General features: G+C 38.8%; 2 protein-coding genes across 8 annotated transcripts in view; one reads left to right on the top strand and one right to left on the bottom strand.

Annotated features, from left to right (window-relative positions):
• LOC132910174 (focal adhesion kinase 1) overlaps positions 1-18,383 on the top strand; it is a 38,081-nt gene extending 19,698 nt beyond the window's left edge. For 3 of the 7 annotated variants that reach the window (XM_060965696.1, XM_060965695.1, XM_060965698.1), the window contains exons 2-24: positions 225-863; positions 8,528-8,670; positions 8,855-9,030; positions 9,108-9,239; positions 9,321-9,470; positions 9,547-9,735; positions 9,817-9,897; positions 9,977-10,199; positions 10,569-10,604; positions 10,720-10,851; positions 10,968-11,150; positions 11,227-11,443; positions 11,517-11,707; positions 11,790-11,994; positions 12,099-12,178; positions 12,268-14,090; positions 14,630-14,770; positions 14,853-15,002; positions 15,076-15,175; positions 15,246-15,477; positions 15,564-15,855; positions 15,941-16,286; positions 16,367-18,383. In XM_060965696.1, the coding sequence (XP_060821679.1) occupies positions 781-863; positions 8,528-8,670; positions 8,855-9,030; positions 9,108-9,239; positions 9,321-9,470; positions 9,547-9,735; positions 9,817-9,897; positions 9,977-10,199; positions 10,569-10,604; positions 10,720-10,851; positions 10,968-11,150; positions 11,227-11,443; positions 11,517-11,707; positions 11,790-11,994; positions 12,099-12,178; positions 12,268-14,090; positions 14,630-14,770; positions 14,853-15,002; positions 15,076-15,175; positions 15,246-15,477; positions 15,564-15,855; positions 15,941-16,264 (5,283 nt within the window). In that variant the 5' untranslated portion in view covers positions 225-780 and the 3' untranslated portion in view covers positions 16,265-16,286; positions 16,367-18,383. Of the gene's footprint in view, positions 1-224; positions 864-4,107; positions 5,135-8,527; positions 8,671-8,854; positions 9,031-9,107; positions 9,240-9,320; positions 9,471-9,546; positions 9,736-9,816; positions 9,898-9,976; positions 10,200-10,568; positions 10,605-10,719; positions 10,852-10,967; positions 11,151-11,226; positions 11,444-11,516; positions 11,708-11,789; positions 11,995-12,098; positions 12,179-12,267; positions 14,091-14,629; positions 14,771-14,852; positions 15,003-15,075; positions 15,176-15,245; positions 15,478-15,563; positions 15,856-15,940; positions 16,287-16,366 lie in introns of those variants that run through there. The other 4 variants (XM_060965693.1, XM_060965700.1, XM_060965699.1 and 1 more) reach the window with 4 other exon arrangements.
• LOC132910197 (sister chromatid cohesion protein DCC1) lies at positions 18,296-20,347 on the bottom strand. The gene is made up of 8 exons (XM_060965765.1): positions 20,207-20,347; positions 19,913-20,089; positions 19,661-19,856; positions 19,388-19,580; positions 19,050-19,266; positions 18,854-18,963; positions 18,583-18,763; positions 18,296-18,504 (listed from the first exon to the last, which is right to left on the bottom strand). Exons 1-8 carry the CDS (start codon positions 20,224-20,226, stop codon positions 18,399-18,401), a joined length of 1,200 nt encoding a protein of 399 aa, XP_060821748.1. The 5' UTR covers positions 20,227-20,347; the 3' UTR covers positions 18,296-18,398.
• Positions 20,348-20,393: the final 46 nt, after the last annotated feature.

The following is a 20,393-nucleotide window of genomic DNA, read 5'->3' as shown; positions in this document are numbered from 1 at the left end:
TCGCAAATCGCACAACAAGAGTTTCCGACGCTTGGAAAGATGAAGCAATGGCTTAGATAAGAACACCGGTATCTTCCCGCCACGCTCCGCGATAGAGGACATTAAGCCGGCTTTTCCACTTTCCCGTGCGGTACTGGAAAGAACTTGGGGAGGAGTTCGTTTGAAAGCGATTATCTTGCATAAAAATAATTGTTTTAAAATTACGTCGATGGTTGTTTTTACAGTTATTAAGCAACGATAGAAACCGTCGTTCAACGAAGATCAAAATTGAAATCCATTGAAGCCGTGGAATATAGAATCGCGAGTTCGGTAGATCCAGTAGCTAGCTCGTTAATCGAAGAGGAGGACGGGATAAAATTTCCAGTGCATCTCCGGTGTGTGTTTCCGACGGCGATATCGATTCGAAAGTGGCGGTGCAGCAAATGCACCGGAAAGGGAAGAAACATCACCGGTAAACGAAGAAGTTGCATCGAGGTACCACTGAATTCCGCCGCTTCGTGCGCGACGCTCCAAATCCTACCGACATCGGAACCGACCGCTTTCCTTCGAAAATTCGTTTCTCTCCGTGCTTCAGAGAACTCTTTTGATAAAATCGTGGATATCGTTGCTATAGCGAGGCAACAGTGAAAGCAAAAAAAGTCGCGTCTTCCGTCCTGAAGATTTATTGCACGCGTATACTTTCTCGAACGAAGTGTTCTATATCTCACCGTGCCGATGAAAACAGTGACTAGTGGTGGGTGATGATCAGTGACCCACCGTTTCGAATGAAGTGGTTTTAGGATGATGGTGGAGCGTGTCGAGGATCATCTCTTCATGTATCGACGTCCCGTTTACCGAGTCTTCCAGTACCTCGAAACCACCGAGTAAGTATCACAACCAAAAAGCATTTCTCCGCGATTTCACGCCGATCGTGTTTATACTTGTATCGCATTATCGAACGCGGTCGTTTCGAGCGGCTTTGTTTCGATGGGACGCCGAAAGATCCGCAACGACGACGAGACAAAGATGAAATAAATTACGCGTTTCACCGGCCATGGGAACGAATCGAATCTCGATAATATGCGATCTCGGAGAGGTTTTGGAAAGTTTGCCCAGGGGGTTTGAGATGGTTCCGGTTCCTTAGACGCTGGGTATCCAGCTGTTAGAATCTTCAGAACCACGGAACAGGCGTTTAAACAAAGGGGTTAGTTCGTTTGAAGAGCAGCCAATGGCAATTTCCATGCATAAAGCCTTTGCAAGTCCCTCTTCCAATTCGTGAATGGAGAGAAACGCCGCGAGGGAGATTCAAGTGGGAGTAAAAGGAGAAGGAAGAAGAGGAACACAGATGGTTTCGCGCGAAAACACCTTCTTTTTTTCGTAGACTGTGTTACATCGATGGCAACGGGTAACCATGGCGAAATTGCCATCATCGACCACAGCCCTCTCGGTAACCGTTTCTAATTGATGCTATTAAATGAACTTCAATATCGCCGGTGCGTAGCTACTGTCGTTTCCTTATACTTGCAAACTTTCGAAATCTTTCAAGATTAAATTTTATCTACGTCCTCGACAAAAGAATCGTATCGTATCGTTCTATCGACGTTACTGTGTCTCCGTTTCTCTTTCGTTCGACGATAATCGCTTTGCATTGTACGTTGTAAAGTTTTACCGCGATCACAATCCCATCTAAAAAGCTCCATGGTCTGTCAAATTACAGCAAAAAATTTACCTCGCCGAATAGTTAGAAAGAAGTCACGTGGCGTGGAAAATGAGGAAACTTTGGTCAGGATGCCAGCCAGAACTTGCTGGTCAGACCTTAGCTAAAAAGTTTCGGGAGACGTCTGCGACGCTTTTCTCAAGTGGTTCGCTGCTACTTGCATCTATGTACTTAGTTCCAAGTCGCGTCCACTCGTCACATAAACAGTCATATCCTCCGTAAAAGCAATTCCCTCGCTTCATCGAAGTAATCGAAATTTCGGATTAATCGAAAAGTGAGGCGAATTCGATGCTATCCTAAGCAAGAACGATACGAGTCTTGATAAACGATCTTTGTTGCACAAAAATAGGGTAGTTCGGAACACTTTTCCACGGTACGAACGAGTTCCATTGTTCGAAAGCTGTTGGGAAACCGAGTTCGCCTTTCCATTCGAAGTTCAACGAGCTTTTAAGCCACGAGATTCATAATTTTAGAATTTAGATGGACCACCATCGTTCGTTCGATGTTTGACTGGCCTAGCAGGTTCTACGAGCAGCGAATTTTCGAGAGCTCGACCTTCGATTTTACGTTTCGTAAGCTGACCGCGTCGTCTCGGATAGCGTCATATCAACCTCGAATTAATCGCCAACGTCCCATGAGTATTCTTTTATTTAACATATATAACCGTTCCGAGATTGTCGGGAAAAAAGACATAGAATTTGACACCGATGAAGCGTATCTTCTTAATATCCTGTTAAAAAATAATCAACTCGAGCACGAAGGTAACTCGAAGCACCTGGTGTTGCTCTTTCGGGTTAAGTATCGCTTGTTTAGATTCAGAAAAAATGAATAACCACCGCGATCTTTCATGAGAAGTTCCGCTCAATTCCCTCTGCTTGACATTCTATGATTTCCGATGGTTTTGGAGTTTGCCCTTTACTACCCCCTTGGTGAAATTTGTACCTTGAACGACGTCCATCCTGTGGTCAATTAGTGGTCACTTCCTCGAAAATCGTATCGATTACCTCGATGCTGTTTTCGTTTTTGGAGGTTTCCTTCCGGTTCCAGCTATTTCCTTGAACGATGTCTATCCATGTTAGTGGTAAATAATCTATCGCTTCAAAGATTTCTCTCCGGCAATACTTCCCTCAAATATATCCGGCTTATTCTAAAGAAATTGAAACTTGGAACAATTTCCTACATCCGAAGAAGTAACTCTATAACGTTCTTCGTGAATTCTTTAGTTGGGAGAAAATTCAGTTTACCAAGAAAAATAAACGCAAATATTGCAAGGAATAAATTGGGAAGAGAAATAGCTTAAAAGTGGCAAACGTGTGAGAAAAAAGAAAGAAAAAGGAGAAGGAAGATGGAGTTGAACTACAAAGTTATCGATGTGAAAATGTGCCACGATGTTCGCGAACTATCTATATGTATGTATGTGTAGGGTCGTGTCGGAGTCGCAATGCGGATGCACCTCGTATTCCATCTCCTTGATTACACACCGTTGTCATGCATTGGAGCGATCGATCCAGCTAAGCTAGATCACCGACGATGCTATATCCGTGTTAAATCCTACGAGTTACACCATGAATGTATCTGAATTTCAGACCATAGAGAATACAACGTTCTTTCTTCTCTATGAAATAACTCGAGTCTGCGACTGCTCGTAAAAATATAAATTCTCGTAAAGTTAGTGGCTCTATCGGAACGGTCGAATATACCCTGTGGATGATTTATTCCTGCGGACTATTGTTTAACTTCTATCCTTCGCTTAAATGCCATTAAACACCGCCAGCTCGTTGTCCCGTGGAGAACCTTTCACACCGTAACTCGATCGCGTTGTGAGACTTGTTGGACTTGTATTTTCTTCGCCCGGTATTGTCCATGCTTTGCATTCCTTATCCTGGACCCGGTTTCCACGTTTTCTTTGTAGCCTAGTCACCCTGATTACAACCTGTCATCATTTCCTCTCTTATCCCTATGGAATACGTACGTATCTCCGAAAAACGAAGCTAGTTTGTATAAGATCCGCGTTTCTCTTTCATTCCAATGAAAACGACTAGCTTTGAAGCTCACGCAAGGAGGATCGAATACACCCCTTATCCTTAAAAGTCGATTAAACGGAAATAGAAAGCAAGAAGAGGAGAAGCGATCGCGTTGGAAGTTTCATGGAGGTGAAATATCGAGCGATCGGCGTCTCCAGGCAGTCTGTTGGCGCGATCGTGCACCGACTTGGAACAGCCGATCGCCCTGTTTATTTGCGCCGTAGGAATTGCGCTAGCGACGCGATTTTTCATCGACGTCCCACGCGTTAGAGCCAGTGAAACACGGACACAGAAGAGAAAGAACGGCTCAATAGGGAAAGAGAGGAGAAGAGAGAGAACGGCAGGTTGTCCGTTCGACTCGTCGATCAGTTTCTATCCGACGTCGAGGTAGCGCGTACGCGATTCGTGGCAAAGAAACGCGAACGTATCGAGGGTGTGTCGAGCTGGCAGGGTGAATCGCGTCTCCGGTGTTTCGAGGCGCGAGAAAAAAACAAGGACGAGTCGAGTTTCATTTCCGTGGTAAAAAATTCTCCACGTTCTATTTTCGTATTGAAAATCGTATGCTACTCGGCACACCCGTGTTCCCCATCGGGGCAGGAAAACTCGCGAAAACGATCGGGGACTCGGGACGTTGAACCAGTCAGCGCAAAATTAAAATCGTACGCGATGCCTGTTCCTCGTCTTTCCCCTTATACCATGGCTATATTTCGAGACACGGCGACCGCGCAGCCTGCCCCAGCCAGATGTAATTCAATTTCGTAAAACGAGACCCATGCGATCGTTCCGACACAGTTCCCTCGCGTCTCGATTCGCTAGCATCGATCACGGGGATCGAATGGACACCGTACGAATCAAACGATCCACGCGCTTAAGAATCGAGTTACCACCGTACGAGCAAAAGTAGATGGACAACGGATGACAAAAGACTATGACGAGACAACCGAATCGAGCGGAGTTCGCTAAGATATCGATCTACGATTCGATCGAAGAATTTTCAACGGCGACTACGCAAGTGCTTGCTATTCAATGACGCATCCAACCAACTGATTGTCAGTCGACGAACATACCGCGGTATTGCCTCGGCGGATAAGTAGATATTCCTAGATTCGTTCGATGAATTGTACGTGATTTCGTACGAGATCGTCGAACACTCCGGAAGGATAATGCTGGAGCTGGTGGAACGCAAGGCCAACGGAATCTCGTGGCCGAGCTGCCGTGGCCAAAACTTGGAATCATTGGGCAAAGATCCTAAGGGAATCTTTTTTCTCCGGCGAGACAGAGCATGTCCTCGGGAGAAACGATGGAGAAGAGAAAACGGGGGTTTGCTATGCTCCCTGGGGCAATTGAGATGCAACGACTCCTACACACCTGACACCGTTGGCACGTGGAAATTTCACAGGGTGTCTCATCCGAGGTAAACCTCAGAAAGCGTGAAAGGAGGGAGACTGAGGAAATAGAAACGTCTGCAGGAAGAAACGGAGGAGGAGAATTTGCATCATCGAGAGTCTTACTTGTTCCATCCTCGCTGTTCTTACGCAATTAAGATTCCTTCGTGCAAACAGAGATCCCGTAAATCGTTCGACTTCCGCGAAACAAGCCAGCAACGATTTATTACTCGCGCTTATATTTTTCCGTGACGACGAGTATGTTTCGCGGCTTGTAACGAGCGATAGAGGCACGCGAGCCTCGTTACGGCTGTGACGATGCAAAAGCGCAATAGAGAAAGTAATAGTGAAAGGTAAAGTGCGTGGGCGATAGTCGCAGGTGCGTGGTGGTCCTGCTCGTGGCGAGTCGAGCCGCTCCGTCGTCGGGTCAGGGACGCACTTCTTGTATCCTCTCTCTTTCTCTCTTTTCCTTGCTCTTTTCTCCCTCTTTTTATACCACCGAGACTACCCTCCGCGACGAGAAACTCTCTTAATGCCGCTGTCGTCGCGTGCTCCCGATTTCTCGCTGCGATACGTCACCCTAGAAACAGAAAAGTCTTTCGAACGATAGCAGCCGTATAATCGGTACGATCTCGTTCACCGATCTCGCTGAATTATCGGTCGTAGCAGCTCATCTTGGATACTAACGAAAAAAGAAAGTAACGCGCCGCTATTTTTCTCCATGCGAATCAAGTTTCGAATCTCATCAGCTATTTCGTCTGCTTGATATTCAGCGACAAACAAGTAATAAGTTGAGCTCGGTGTTTGCGCTTTGTAATTAGCGGGCCGGAAGCTATTTAATATTATCCGCGCAATTGAATTAATTCGGCCGATTTAGCGAGCTGCGAAAACGCCGAGCAATGAATATTCATCGTGGGGACAGAAAACTGGCCGCCAACCTTTTCGGTCGTCCCTCGTCCTTCCATCTTATATCTCGACTTTCTATAGAAAGATTCCTCCGGCCGATACCACGGCGGCATTTAACAATTACGCTGGTTGCGCAACTCTTCGTTCGTCGTTACGTTGTTCCAAAGTGCCACGTGAATTAAAAGGCCGATCGTCTGTACCGGCTTACTCGTGTCGATAATCGTTCGCGGATCATGGGCTTGAGTTTATACGAGGTACATAACCGCGTCGTGAATCGGTGTAACGTTGCGCGAATAATTAATTCGTACTTTGCTGGCCGACAAACGGTTGTTCCATCCGCTGTGCGCTGTTAACGAAGCATTCGCCGTATTTTGCCGTATTTTATACCTTTCGGTAGAGTTTACCGTTACGTTTGGATCATTTAATTTATGACAATTTAAACGAGCGACGAGTGTACTTCTCGCGTAGAAAAACGATTATTAAATGCTTCCAGCCCATAGGTAAGTTATCCCACTTTTTAGAGTAAGCTCGCATTCCTGGGTAGAACGACCTGGTTCTGATTCGATGCGATCCTTTCCACGATCCAGTACACCAGACGAATAGCTGGTGGTTCTCGGCGTAAATGCTTCGTCCCTGACCGACGGCATTCCTTAGGCGGACGACGCTCGTAATATACATTTGCATTAATAGCAGCGATGCAAACACGAGGCTCGGCTGGAACTGTTCGACGACGCTTTCGTGCGTCAGCTTTTTCATGAATTTAGCGTGAGACCTGTCGTTTTACACACGCGTGAAAAGTTGCGTCACCGATGTTGCGGGTTCTTCGAGGAACGCGAAAAGTCAATACAAAGATGAAACTTGTTTCAATGATTGCGCGTAGAGGTGGCTGAAGAACGTGTCCGGAAGCTGCAAATACTTTCAGCCGAGCGTAGCAAAGTACCTGCGGACGTGCGATCCTCTTACCATTGCATTCGCAAAGATTCTTCCATCTTCTAGCACGTAGTTTTCAACTACTCGTCAAATGGCCTCGCAAGTCGGTGACGGAACGATAATCACTTGAAATCATTTTAATAACACGTCGGAACGAACGTCTATCTCCGATCATCGATTCTCGTGAAATCTCACAAATCTCAGCGGGAATTCGAAGTTCTTTCAGAACATGTTCACCGTGAGCAAGCGCGTTAAGCTGCTCGGTCCGTTTGAAAAGAGTCGCCGGAACTCCGGTTTCAGAACCGAGATCGGGAACTTCCGTGAATGCCTGCTCTCTCCCACGGATGCACGCGTTCCGAGCAGTCTGAATTCGTAACTATGTAAGTGCAACGCGCAGGCAAATGTGTCAGAAGGCCGCGTCCATAAGGGGTAGGTATGAAATGCGGACGGTTGAATGGGGATGCGGTTGCGTACTAACACGTGCAGCCCTATTTCTCAAAAGCCTTCCAACATCGTTCACGCTACGCGAATTTTTTATCGTAACCGACGCTCAGCTAAATCTAGCCGCGCTATCGTCTTTGACCCCGTACAGGAAGAGGGTTAACTCTGCAACTCTTTTGTATGGAAAACATTTCAGAAAAGTCCCTCGCCCTTCTGTTACCGAGTCGCGATTCAGAAGGTTCCTTCCCATGTATTTTAGAAAATATCCTCTTTCGTCCGCAGGAATGTAGTACGCTGTTTCATTGGAATATCTATTCGCGATAGCCAGCAAACAGCAAATCGGTCTTCAGTCAAATCGGAGACGAACGGTCGAGATATTTTATTGGGCTATCTCGCATGACGTCATCGATGCAATCTTCTTCTGGAAAAATATCGGTATTCGTCAACCATAGATACGTAAAAATTATCGTGAAAATTTTAATCCGCGTGATAAGGCGTCAAAATGTCTGGTCGTCTTCGTTAATAGTCATTGGCTGGTGAAATACGTCTTCGTCAGAGTGCAAATGTAGTAGATAGAATGGTGACTAGTGATTGTATCGCGTTGTTCTTTTGTAACATCGAAAAATACCGAGCAAATGCGCAAGGAACGGCTGAGAACAATCGCCTGATGAACAATCATGATTACTCGATCATTCGCATGCGAAATCTTTGTCCGTAAGCATCCAGAAACATATATACCACGGTGTAACGTTATCATGAACTCTTGATTAAAGCAGGGATTTTAATAATGAGAAAAAACAGGAAAGAAGATTGTGGTAATTTAAAAACGTGTCGTAATTGGACGTGCCAACAGGGAGTTACCGTGTACGATGTCTAGAGTACAAGTTTCTTTGCTTGTCACGAAATATCCACGTTTCGTCGACAACGAAATTCGCTTCGAAGAAGAGTTTCAGAAAAGATTCTTCCCTCTATGGTCCGATGAATAATTAATCTTCTCGATGCAAAGCTTGCGCGTTAGTTACCTAGTGCGAGTCGAGGTTTTATGAGATAATGCATAATTGACGCGGTCGTTCCCGCGTCGTCGACTAAGCCGACTTCTTTACCAACCCCTTTCTATTTTTCTTTTTTTTTTTTTTTTCATACAGCCATGAGGGGATGAGCACTGGCGTAGGAGATGGAGCTGGAGGCGGCGGTGGTGTGCAGGGAAGCGGCGGCGGAAGAAACACGCCGCCCCATGGATCGCCCACCCCCATGGACAAGGCGACTCTAAAGGTCCATCTGCCTAACGGTAAGTTTCTACCTCAATCTTGAACAAGGTCTTACTCAAATTAATTAGAAGAATGCTTCGATGAAACTGACTAAATATCGGGAAAAAAAGGAAGCGTTGTTTTTCCGTAAAAAGAATTCGAGATTGCTTTGAGTGGTAAACCAACGTGTCTTTTTGTTCCTAGTAAAAGTCGTCTGATTTTCAGGTGGTTTCAACGTTGTTAAGTTCGGTGATGCGATCGATGTGAGGGGCATCATCTCTTTAGTAACTAGTCGATTATCAGTTGGAACTAGACACTATAGAAACCTTTACGCCATGAGACTGCATCACCCTGGATCGGGGGAGAGTTACTGGTTGCATCAAGACACAACCATGTATCAGGTATTTTGACATCTTCCGTTCCGAAACAAGTTTTCTTATTAGAAACAGTGGGATTAAGACTCGTTTGTTATTACCAGGTTCAAGAAAAGTACGAGAAAAAACATCCTCACTGCGAGTGGAGGTACGAACTGAGGGTACGATACTTGCCACAGAACCTGAATGATCTATATGAAAAGGATAAAGTGACCTTCTACTATTACTACGATCAGGTATCTTCAAGAATCAACCGAACTGTACCAACTCCATCGATTTTATAGTAGTTGAACAGGATTTAATTACTTATGCCGTAGGTTCGAAACGATTATCTCTGCGCAAACCACGCAGCTCTTGATCAGGATGTGGCGGTACAACTATGTTGTCTTGAGATTCGCTACTTCTTCAAAGACATGCCACAGGTCGCGCTCGATAAGAAGAGCAATCTCGAGTACCTAGAGAGAGAGGTAAACGCATTGTTCCTACGAAAGTTGATTGGTTTGTTTGAGAGTTTGCTGTAAAAGCGTCGTGTTTGGTTCGCAGGTCGGTCTACACAAGTTCTTACCGCGGTCTGTGTTGAATGGAATGAAACCAAAGGCACTACGCAAGTTAATACAGCAGCATTTCAAAAAAGTTGCAGCATTGTCTGAGCTAGAATGCATGTTCAAATTCTTCGATCTCTTGCGCGCACATTACAGATTCGATCAGGAAAGATTTATATGCGCTTTGGGGGTGAGTTTGTCGAATTGTCGTAGCTCTGTCTACTTATTGTTATCATAATCTAAAACTGTCTTGTATCATTCTGCACTGCAGTCCAGCTGGTCTATACCTGTAGAACTAGTCATTGGACCAGATTTAGGCATATCTTACATGGCTCACAGAGGAGGAACGGTGGTAAATATCTGATTAACACACTAGCTGACTTTATAAAAAATGTTATAATGTTTTGTTGGTAATATTAAATCTTTCATAGCCAACGAGAATGGCAGAGTTCTCTCAAATACAATCTATTCAAACGCTGGTATCGGACTGTAAAGAACACGCAAAAGCGTGTATTAAATTAAGAGTAGCTGGAGCAGCAGAAACGCTTAGTATAACTTGCTCGAGTCTAGATCAAGCGGAAAGTCTTGCGGATTTAATCGATGGGTACTGTAGGCTAATTACTGGAAGCAATACCTCGTTATGGAACAGAAAAGGTATGGTAATATTTGACTAAAATTTTTTAAGCAGCCGTAAAAACTGGCATGCTCCAAAAAAATTGTTATCATTTACCATTGAGATTTTTATTCTGTACTTCTTTATCTTAATATTAATCCTCTTAGCGTGTTGACATCTTAAAACTAACAATCTCGATGTTGAGACAATGAACATTTCCTTTAATTTTTATCGGCATTCGTGATAGTGTTCGAAGAACTATAGAAACTTACTTTATTTATAAACGTCACAGAACGTTTAGTTTCATTGTATTTTTATAATGAAATCATATATTATACCCCAAATATCTCGCACGAATCCCTTTTATGTTACATAAAAGATACTAAGTTATAATCGTTTACACTTCCAAGCTGCATCGTGGAAAAACTATCCCTGTCCATGCAAAGGTTTGTAGTTTTGAATGATCCCGTGCTGTAGTTTACTGTCTCGTTTAGAGTACTTGCATGAGAACCACGATTGATTTATTTACGTTTATTGATTATATTCTTGACTTTAAAATAGATGCTCATCCACCAAAGTACAGACAAGAGGGATCCAATAGTCCGGAGAAAAATGTAAGCAAAACGGGAACAATTTTATCAGAGGACTACGCAGAAATCGTGGACGAAGAAGGAGACTATTCAACGCCAGCTAGTGAGTATAATTTAAAAAAAAAAAAAAAAAAAAAAAAAACAAGTTTATGATACTACGTACCTTTTACACCCAAAGGAATATTAAACTTTGATTGTTAATAATTTTAATAATTTTAGCTAGAGATTATGAAATAGTCAGGAATCAAGTGGAACTAGGTGAAATCATTGGAGAGGGCCAGTTTGGCAATGTACATAAAGGTTCTTATAAAGGACGGGACAATCAAGTAATACCTGTAGCGGTTAAAACCTGTAAAGTCGATGCAGATCTTGCAACTTCGGAAAAATTTCTCGAAGAAGCCTGTAAAAAAATTTCTTCTTAATTTATCAACAGAGTAGAAGCTGCGGCTGTGTGATTAATACTTGTATAAAATTTCAGATATAATGCAACAATTCGAACATCCTCATATCATAAGACTAATAGGAGTATGTTCCGAAGCACCGATTTGGTTGGTGATGGAATTGGCCAAATTAGGGGAGATGCGAGCTTATCTACAATCGAACAAACACCGTTTGGACCTCGCCACTCTTCTACTTTACACCTTTCAATTGAGCACTGCCTTATCGTATCTTGAGAGCAAGAAATTTGTACACAGGTAATTATAGAAAAAAAATTATGATTTAAGAACAATTTTGTCTATCACTGTAAATATTTATTAATTTTTATAGAGATATTGCTGCAAGAAATGTACTAGTCTCTGCACACAATTCTGTAAAATTAGCAGACTTTGGTCTTAGTAGATGGGTGGAAGATCAAAGTTATTATACAGCAAGTAGATGTAAGTTACCTATTAAATGGATGGCACCGGAGAGTATTAATTTTCGAAGATTTACAACATCGTCTGATGTTTGGATGTTTGGTAGGTGTTTTAAGATAAAAACTTAAGATGTTCTTTTCCATACTTGATAGTAATGTAAAATATTTTCTTTTTGCTCCTTCAGGTGTATGCATGTGGGAAATTTTAATGTTAGGCGTAAAACCGTTCCAAGGTGTAAAGAATAACGAAGTGATTCGTAAATTAGAAAACGGAGAAAGACTTGCGTTACCGAATCATTGTCCTCCGCGACTATATTCATTGATGTCTCAGTGCTGGAGTTATGAACCCAGTAAACGTCCGACGTTTAAAGAAATCAGAGAAACGTTACAGTACGTATATTTACTTAATAAATTTAATTTAATTTAATCTTGGTTACCTTTGCTTGATTTCGTTGTCGATAGTTTGTGTTAAATTAAAAATTACGATATTGTAGTGAAATTTTATTGGAAGAAAAACATCAGCAACAAGAAACGATGAGACGAGAGAACAGAAGAGTGCAAGCTATGTCTTGGGGTACGTAAAAAGAAAATAAAGAATAAATTATATTCGATACAGTCGAGATACTTTAGTGAGCACGGAGCAGATAATTTTTCGTCATTTAGGTGCAGACGATGTACCACCACCTAAACCTTCGAGGCAACCGCAAAACACGACGGATCAATCTCAGCTAACCGCTGCAGCGCCAGTTTCGACATATATCGTGGCGCAAAGCCCCGAGGTTCTTGCACAACTTCTCAAGGATAATCAAACTAGGGGGGTATGTCCCTCCGTCTACACAACACCCGCTTCGCCTTTCAATACCTTAGCCGTACAATTTCAAGACGAAGAGCAAGTCTTAACTACCGCCTTAGTTTCAGATCTACCCTTTTTCGATTCAGCCACCTCAGAACCTTCTGCCTCTCACGATACTCATTCAGGAGATTCCACTTTGTCCGACACTAATTTAGATTCCCTTGATTCCTCGGATACTCCTCTCATGTCGAGCCTTAATATTTCAGACGCGACACAAGCTCAGTCCCCCGCTGCCAATAGAAAGCAGCAGAAGGTTAAAGAGATGCAAAATTTGTACGCGGTTAGTTCAAAAGTCGTTGGTAGCATTACTGGAGATTTATATTCTCCCGTGCAAAAATTCACAACATCCAGTGCTATTCCTGCTACAACTAGCGTAGCCACTTGTGGCGAAATATACGGGCCTGTCGCTAATTTCACGCAAAGTTCTGCCATTGTTGGTAATCTTAGTCAGAGCCCCAGCGTAGGTGGTAATTTTGGTGAAAATCCTGGTAACTTTGGGCCTAGTAGTTTAAATAGTATCATAGGATTGAACAATCAAAATCACTCGTCAAATTTTGGCCAATTTTCTGCTAATAACACGAATCAAACGTTCGGTGTTGCTCAACCGGTAAGCCAAAATTCTAGTTGCATACAAAATCCTGTCACTGCCGTCGCGTATCCTCGTGTACCGATCGTTAGTTCGACCAGTGCTGCTGTTCCTGGGTCAAATACGGAATGTTTGTACGGACCGGTACTGAAATTTCGAGCGCAAAATATTCAAAATCAAAATGTCTCTGATTTGAAACCCGTAAACGTACCGGTTGGATCTGCCATACCAAATCCGAGAAGCAATTTAGCACACACTTCGGCTCCAGGACAAAATCTACAAGCACAGCCGATGCACCCCCAGAATTATCAGCATCAGCAAATCTATTCGAACATTAGCCATCCAGGAACGCAACCAATGTACATGTCACAGTCGCAGAACGTGCAAAACATCCAAAAACAAAATCCCATTCATCAACCCGTTTCTTATATCCCGACACAACATACGATTCAGCAAAATCAAGCGACAGGTGCTAACCCAATTTACACGGCACAAACGGCTTCAGTTACGGTGGTGCAAGCTCAGAAGATTCAGGGCCCCGTATACGTACAACAAATTCAAGCTGGGATTGCGAGTCACGTACCGAGTGCTCAAACAATGAACATGAATCAGCAATTGTCTTTTGAAATAGCACAAAGTCATCCCGTTCAAATGCATTTCGCCACATCAGGTGGCTCAGTTCAACCCACTAGCCAGCAACACATGCATCCAAGCACATCTAACATTGTAATGGGGCAACAATCGACTTCTGTTATCGCCACGCAGCATGCTCCGACACAATGCAACGTATCAAATCTGTCAGTAACCATGGCGAACGCAACACAGTATTTACCACAACCAGTGATGCAGGCGGGAATCATAAGATCAAGCACTCCTCAGATAGCAACTGGTGTTGCAAAAATTACTACATTCGTAAACCAAAAACAAGACGAACAACTGACAAGCTCGACAGATGGTACACTCTCTGGATCACTGATATCTTCCGCTGTTAGCGATAGCACAATGTCATCGAGCAGCTCGATGACAGAGGAGGCACAGCAAGATCAGGTTTGGCAAAGCCTCCTAGGAATGACAATCGCATCCTCTATCTGCAACAGCATATTGTTTTTATTTATGATTCGAAATTCTTGCAGCACCATACTTCTGTTGCAAATCAAATGTATATACAATACATATATACATACATACATACATACATACATACATACATACATACATACATATATATTATATTGCTTCTGGTATAATGCAGATGCGCTCACATGCTCGTTTAAATTCACACAATGGCCCTTTTCTTTCGTTTATACACAACTAAACGATATTTTTTGTTTATAACCGAAATGAATTTTATTTTGCAGTTTTGGTAGGCTAATCTTTTTGCATGAAGAATGGAGATAATATTGTCACTATAACAATCTGAGCTGCATGAAATGAGTATGATTGCACTACTATTGTACTGAAATTGGTTTTGCATCGAGAATTATGCATCTCTTTAATTTTACTATGTACATATGTTTATGAAACTGTGTATTATCTTAACGATTGGGAGCGAATTGATGAAAATAATTGATGAAATTTTCTTTCAGAGAACCATACAATCACAGTTCGATAACATCACAGAAAATTTCAACAGTGGAATTGACGATGAACAAAAATTATTAGAACAACGACTTTTGGAACAACAACGCCAGTCGGAAGAAGATAGTCGTTGGTTGGCAAGGGAAGAGGTGCGATTTATTACTTGCATTTTTCGTATTTATGATGCAATATTTAGTTGCTCATTCTACTATTGTTTATTTCCATATTTAGAAACGTCTGTCCATTGCAACAAGTGGAGACGAAAGCGCGAGTCCACCAATTCCCCGTTCAGTTACGCAATCACCAAATCATGAACAACATAGTGCTAATACCGGTTCTATAGGTTCCGATAAAAGTACCGAAAAAGTAATTGTGGTGAAGGTAATTTTTTTAATGCTTAAATAATTTTTAAATGTAAAGAAAGTTGTAAAGAAAGAGAATGCCTATTTTGTAGAAAATGGAACCAACACCAACTGCTGATCTAGATAGAACGAACGATAAAGTATATGATTGTACCACCAGTGTAGTTCGTGCTGTGATGTCTTTATCTCAAGGTATGAATTATTATGTAAGATACCGAGGTATCTATGACGTTTTAAATAATATTTTAACTCACGCACTTAGGTGTCCAACAAAGCAAAGCTGACCAATATTTGGAATTAGTACGTAAAGTGGGTATCGAATTGAAGGCCTTACTTTCATCTGTAGATGTTCTGATGGACATATTACCTACATCTGCTCATCGAGAAGTAGAAATGGCGCATAAAGTTCTTAGTAAGGATATGGCAGAACTTGTAACTGCTATGAAGCATGCTCAGAAATACAGTGCTACTACTTTGGATGCAGAATATCGAAAGTAAATATTTCGATTAATACCTATTGGTATATCTCTATGCATAACAGATGAACGAAAATATTAAGAAATATTTAATGTAATTTCAGAGGAATGCTATCAGCAGCACATATTTTAGCAATGGACGCAAAAAATCTTTTAGATGTAATCGATTCGATACGCATTCGATATCCATACGTAGAAGGCCAAATTTGCCAAAAGCAAAATCATATTAGTACTTCACAAGAATCAATGCCAGAAAGTCGTATTCGTTCCAGTCAATCTGGAGAACATTTCTTAAGGAGAAGTCAGTCGAGTGAACGTCAAGGTACAACATTTAGACAGAGTCAAAGCGGTGATCTTCTACATAGAATGGGGCAATCCGTTGATCGTTCGTTGCAGGTAAACTGTACTTTAAACTTAATTTTATATGACAATTAAATAACGTCAGTAGAACAATATTCTAAAAATACAATTTTGCATTTAGGGTAGCCAAACTGATGTTAGCTGTAGTTCTAGTTTAGAAAGAAGGCATCATATCGTCACTAACAGTCTCGAACGTAATTCAACAACAAGGAGACAAATGACCACAAATAGCTTAGAAAGAAAAAGACCATCGTTATCTTGTAATATCAGCCCTATGAATAATTCGGTTAATCTGCCACCAATGGTACCAGTTACCTGTAATTTAGTCCAAACAGTCGGACCTGTCATTCATCCAAGTCAAACAGTTACAACAGGTATTAATCAACAGTCGGTGTTTGCACCTAATAATAAAACGACAAATGAAAGTGCAACAACTGATAGCTAACAACGAGGTGCCTTCTATTAAGGTAAACTCAAATTATTCATTACATTCATATAAAATTTCTTGTACTCGTTACTTTACTGCATTTATGTTTGTTAATTTCAGGAAAACTTCGAGGGAATAATTATATGTACATAGACTACATCGTACAAGTTACCCATTTACGTCTCACGCATAATTCAGCAGCAGGAGATTTAGTATTTATGCTTTTTATAGCTCTTTTTAACATTTAACAAACTTTGTCTAAACGTACTTATAGATAGGACAGTATTCGTTAGATGTAGTCATAGAATTATTACTAAAAGATGTAAGTCACAGCTATAAAGAAATCACTCCAAAGCTTTAGAATTATTGTTAATTTGTTATTATATGACAACCACGTATATAGGGTGACGCAAAAGACACCCTCGAATTTAAAGTTAAAGCGTTATAAGTGTACGTAATTTTTATCGATACAAAACCAATATTTACATGAGGAGTTATTTAAATTTTGTTACATATACTTTAACATTATTAAAAATTAACTATAACAGGCTTGCTATTACAATATCACAATGTATACGATCCATCACTTTGGAGATTGTCTCATTGCATCACCCTGTAAGTGGTTGAATAATTCTATATATATTTATAAATATATATTTAAACGAATAGTTCGAAGTATTCTGCAAAAATCGAATTTCTCATAGGATACAATTTTGCGAAGTTGTTTTTATGAATTTATAATTTAATAGTCTATTTCCTGCTAAGAGGAGTGATTATAATTGTAAAAAATGGGACTGAATGTTATTTCTATTAGGTAATTATTTAGCAATTCATACCAATTTGTGAAATTTATATAAAATGTTTTATAAAAAATGAATCATTCTTCAGCGGCAAGTCAGTTCCTATAAAATATTTATAAAAATTTCATCTTTGCATAAGAATAGTATTGATAACTCGTCAACACAGTGCGCTTGTAAGAACACACACAGTGCATTTATGACTCTATTAAATATTCCATAAATATGAAGTATTCCATTTTTATACATTTATTACCTTTTATGTTCCTGGGAAAATTTAGTTTCATATTAAATTAATATTATTAATTATCATGATTGACTGATTTTTATATTATTCATTATTTTACAACAACCATAATTTTTTAATACTAATGTGCCAAGGTGTGTTTATATAATATAAACAAATTTTGCTATTAACGCAATAAAAATGTACAGTAATATTTTAATGTATCATCCCAGGAATTTGCAATTCATGATTACGACGTTTGACACTGCTATTGCATCGAGAGTATAAGGTACTTTTTTCTAGCTGCATTAAGTAGATATATGTAAATAGATACCCGAAATTTATATCATTTAATAATAATGTTAATAATTAAGAGTAAGTATTATTTTTAGTGACTTTTATGTTTCATGAATGTTTTACTATGTATATGCATATTTTGAACATTTGTCACAGTTTAATTACATATTTATCAGAATTCCACTGAAAAATAGATACATCTTGTGGTTTATACTGTCTTCGATATTATAATACTATATAAAGTATACCTTTTGTTCTATAATTCCTTTACATGATATGTAATTATCGCAAGAATATCATGACGAATATCACAATATATAATGATATAATAAAATTATAAGATTTTTAGGATGAACTTATTCTTTACGAAACACACAATTGACTCTTATAACTTCGACTGAGTTTTATATTTTTAATTTCTGTTTGGTAAATTTATTCAGTTACTTCTATGTATAAGCTAACATGAAAATAAAAGCTTAATTTATTTTAGCTTTATAGCTAAAATTCTTCTATAATTACATTATACAAGATTTCGAAAACTGTAACGAAATAATAAATACATGAAATATTTATAATTGTTAGTGCTGATAATTGTTCTTAAATATGTAGTTGCAATTCTTTAAGAAGGGAAAGAAGAAAAAATAGATACTGGAACGAAAATATTCTACCATCATTGATCCTGTTACTGTTATCAGATAGGTGATAAAGACTAAGAATAAACACAGTATGTAATATTTAAAAAATATTTATAAAATTGTGTAAATGTAACTATGTATTATGACCACACACAGAATAATAAACAACAAGAATGATTTCAGCAGTATAAGTAATTTCAGTTACCATATTTTGAACTATAATACTTAATACCATTAATAATTGAATATCTAGCATACTTAGTTAGAAGAGCATTAACATTCATTTTATGAGTTGTTAAATTTCTGAAAAAAAAAAGAAAATAAAATAATTCCTATGACAAAAAAGATTATATTTTACAAACGCAATTAATATTTACTTACGTTATATAGGGTGTTATTTCTTGAACTGTCCACTTTTTTTTTGCTTTAAAAAGTTTATTAAATCTTTCATCAATATCTATTGGCAAATCAGTTTCTGGAAAAGATATTATTTCTTTTTCCATTAAATTATTCCACTTAATAAGCGCAATTCCATATAGATATTCTTCTTTTGGTTCTATTTCTACATACAAAGAAATATAATATAAGCAGCTATTTTTATTATAAGTATCATATATAAATTGCAATCCTTTTTACGAAAATTTTTATTTACTTTCTGGGGTACCAATATTCCATGATTTCATGAATTGTTTGTATTCAGTTATTGGAGAAGCAACAAACAGTACTTTTGCTAAAGTTTTGCAACATTTTTCTTCATTATATCTACAATATTGTTACTTATTACAACTAGTTAAAATTATAAAATACATTATGTATATTAGAAATACTTCTGTATAAGTTGTCTATACCTATATAATGGTGTTCCATCCTTTCTTAATTTTTCACTTATTTCTGTATATTTTGTAAACAAAGTATTAAAAACTGGTTTGTAAATAAATTCTTTCAAAAGTTCATATGTAATTTCTTTGTCTACTTCATCTATTTCCCAACTATTTTCCTCAAAAAGGTCTAACATAAGTGTTAAACTTCGGACCTCAAATTCAAATGATATAAGACGGAAATAACCTTGAGACCAAGAAACAAGAAATAATATAATTATTTAATATTAACATTAGTATAGTTAATTAATATCATTACTTAATATCAGGTATGTGATATTTAATAATTTTTATAAAAAATATACTACCATCAATATTGGTTATTAAATAATTATTTAAAGCTTGGATTAGTTCAGCTTCACTGGCTTGTATTTCGTTTTTTAATCTATGCCAATCGTATAAAAGTTCGTGAGATATTGATGATTCATACTCTATTCCTTTAAAAGATGTGGGCTCAAGAATATTAAGTAATTTTTCCAATTTAGGTCTACACTCCTTTACCTTCAATATTTTATACATATATTCACAGATAGAAAAATTTATACTTTCTTATTGTATCGGTTTACATCAACCTTACATACCTCATAGTATGTATGAAAAATCCCACAAATATTATAAGCTTCTATTATTCGGCTTGTATCCACATTTATCTGTTGAGATAAATTTAACCTTGGTACTAACAAATAAGAATTAGATGTTTCTGCCTCACTAATATCATATGTTCGATCTTTTGTGCATAATACCACAGAATCTTCTTCAGTACCCTGGAACGTTAAACTAGAATGTTGCATAAATTATTAGTAAAATACATACAAATTTAAATGATTGTATACCTGTCCCCAGTGTTTACTGTTTCTATTAAATTTTCATCAAGTTCTAATAGTTTGATGTGTTCTTGCATATTATGTTCTTCTGCAGAATATAAAATTTGTGTTACATTTAGCAGATCAGACTCATTAATAACAGCTAGTTTTAAACTTTCTTGTACTTCTTCCATTGTTCTTGAATAGCTATAGAAATAAAAATCAAAATACATCAGACAAAAGATTAATTTAATATTTTATTACATTTATACATGTATAAAACATTATGAAAACATAATAATAATAAATAAAATTTCAAATTACCTAGCTTTTACAGTTTCCATCGTATGAAATTTAAAAAGGTTATAATGAAGTTACGAGTTATCGAAAGAGATAAATTGTTCTTTTTAAATCATAGTATTCACATTAATAAATTATATAAAAGTAAAGATTTTATATTAAAACAATATATTTTATAGAATTTTACGCGCCAATTTTTCTTCGTCCAATC

The sequence above is a fragment of the Bombus pascuorum genome, chromosome 8, assembly GCF_905332965.1.
Source record: "Bombus pascuorum chromosome 8, iyBomPasc1.1, whole genome shotgun sequence".
Classification (NCBI taxonomy): Eukaryota; Metazoa; Arthropoda; class Insecta; order Hymenoptera; family Apidae; genus Bombus; species Bombus pascuorum.
Note: the sequence above shows the minus strand (reverse complement) of the source record. Positions and strands in the feature narration are given on the sequence as shown.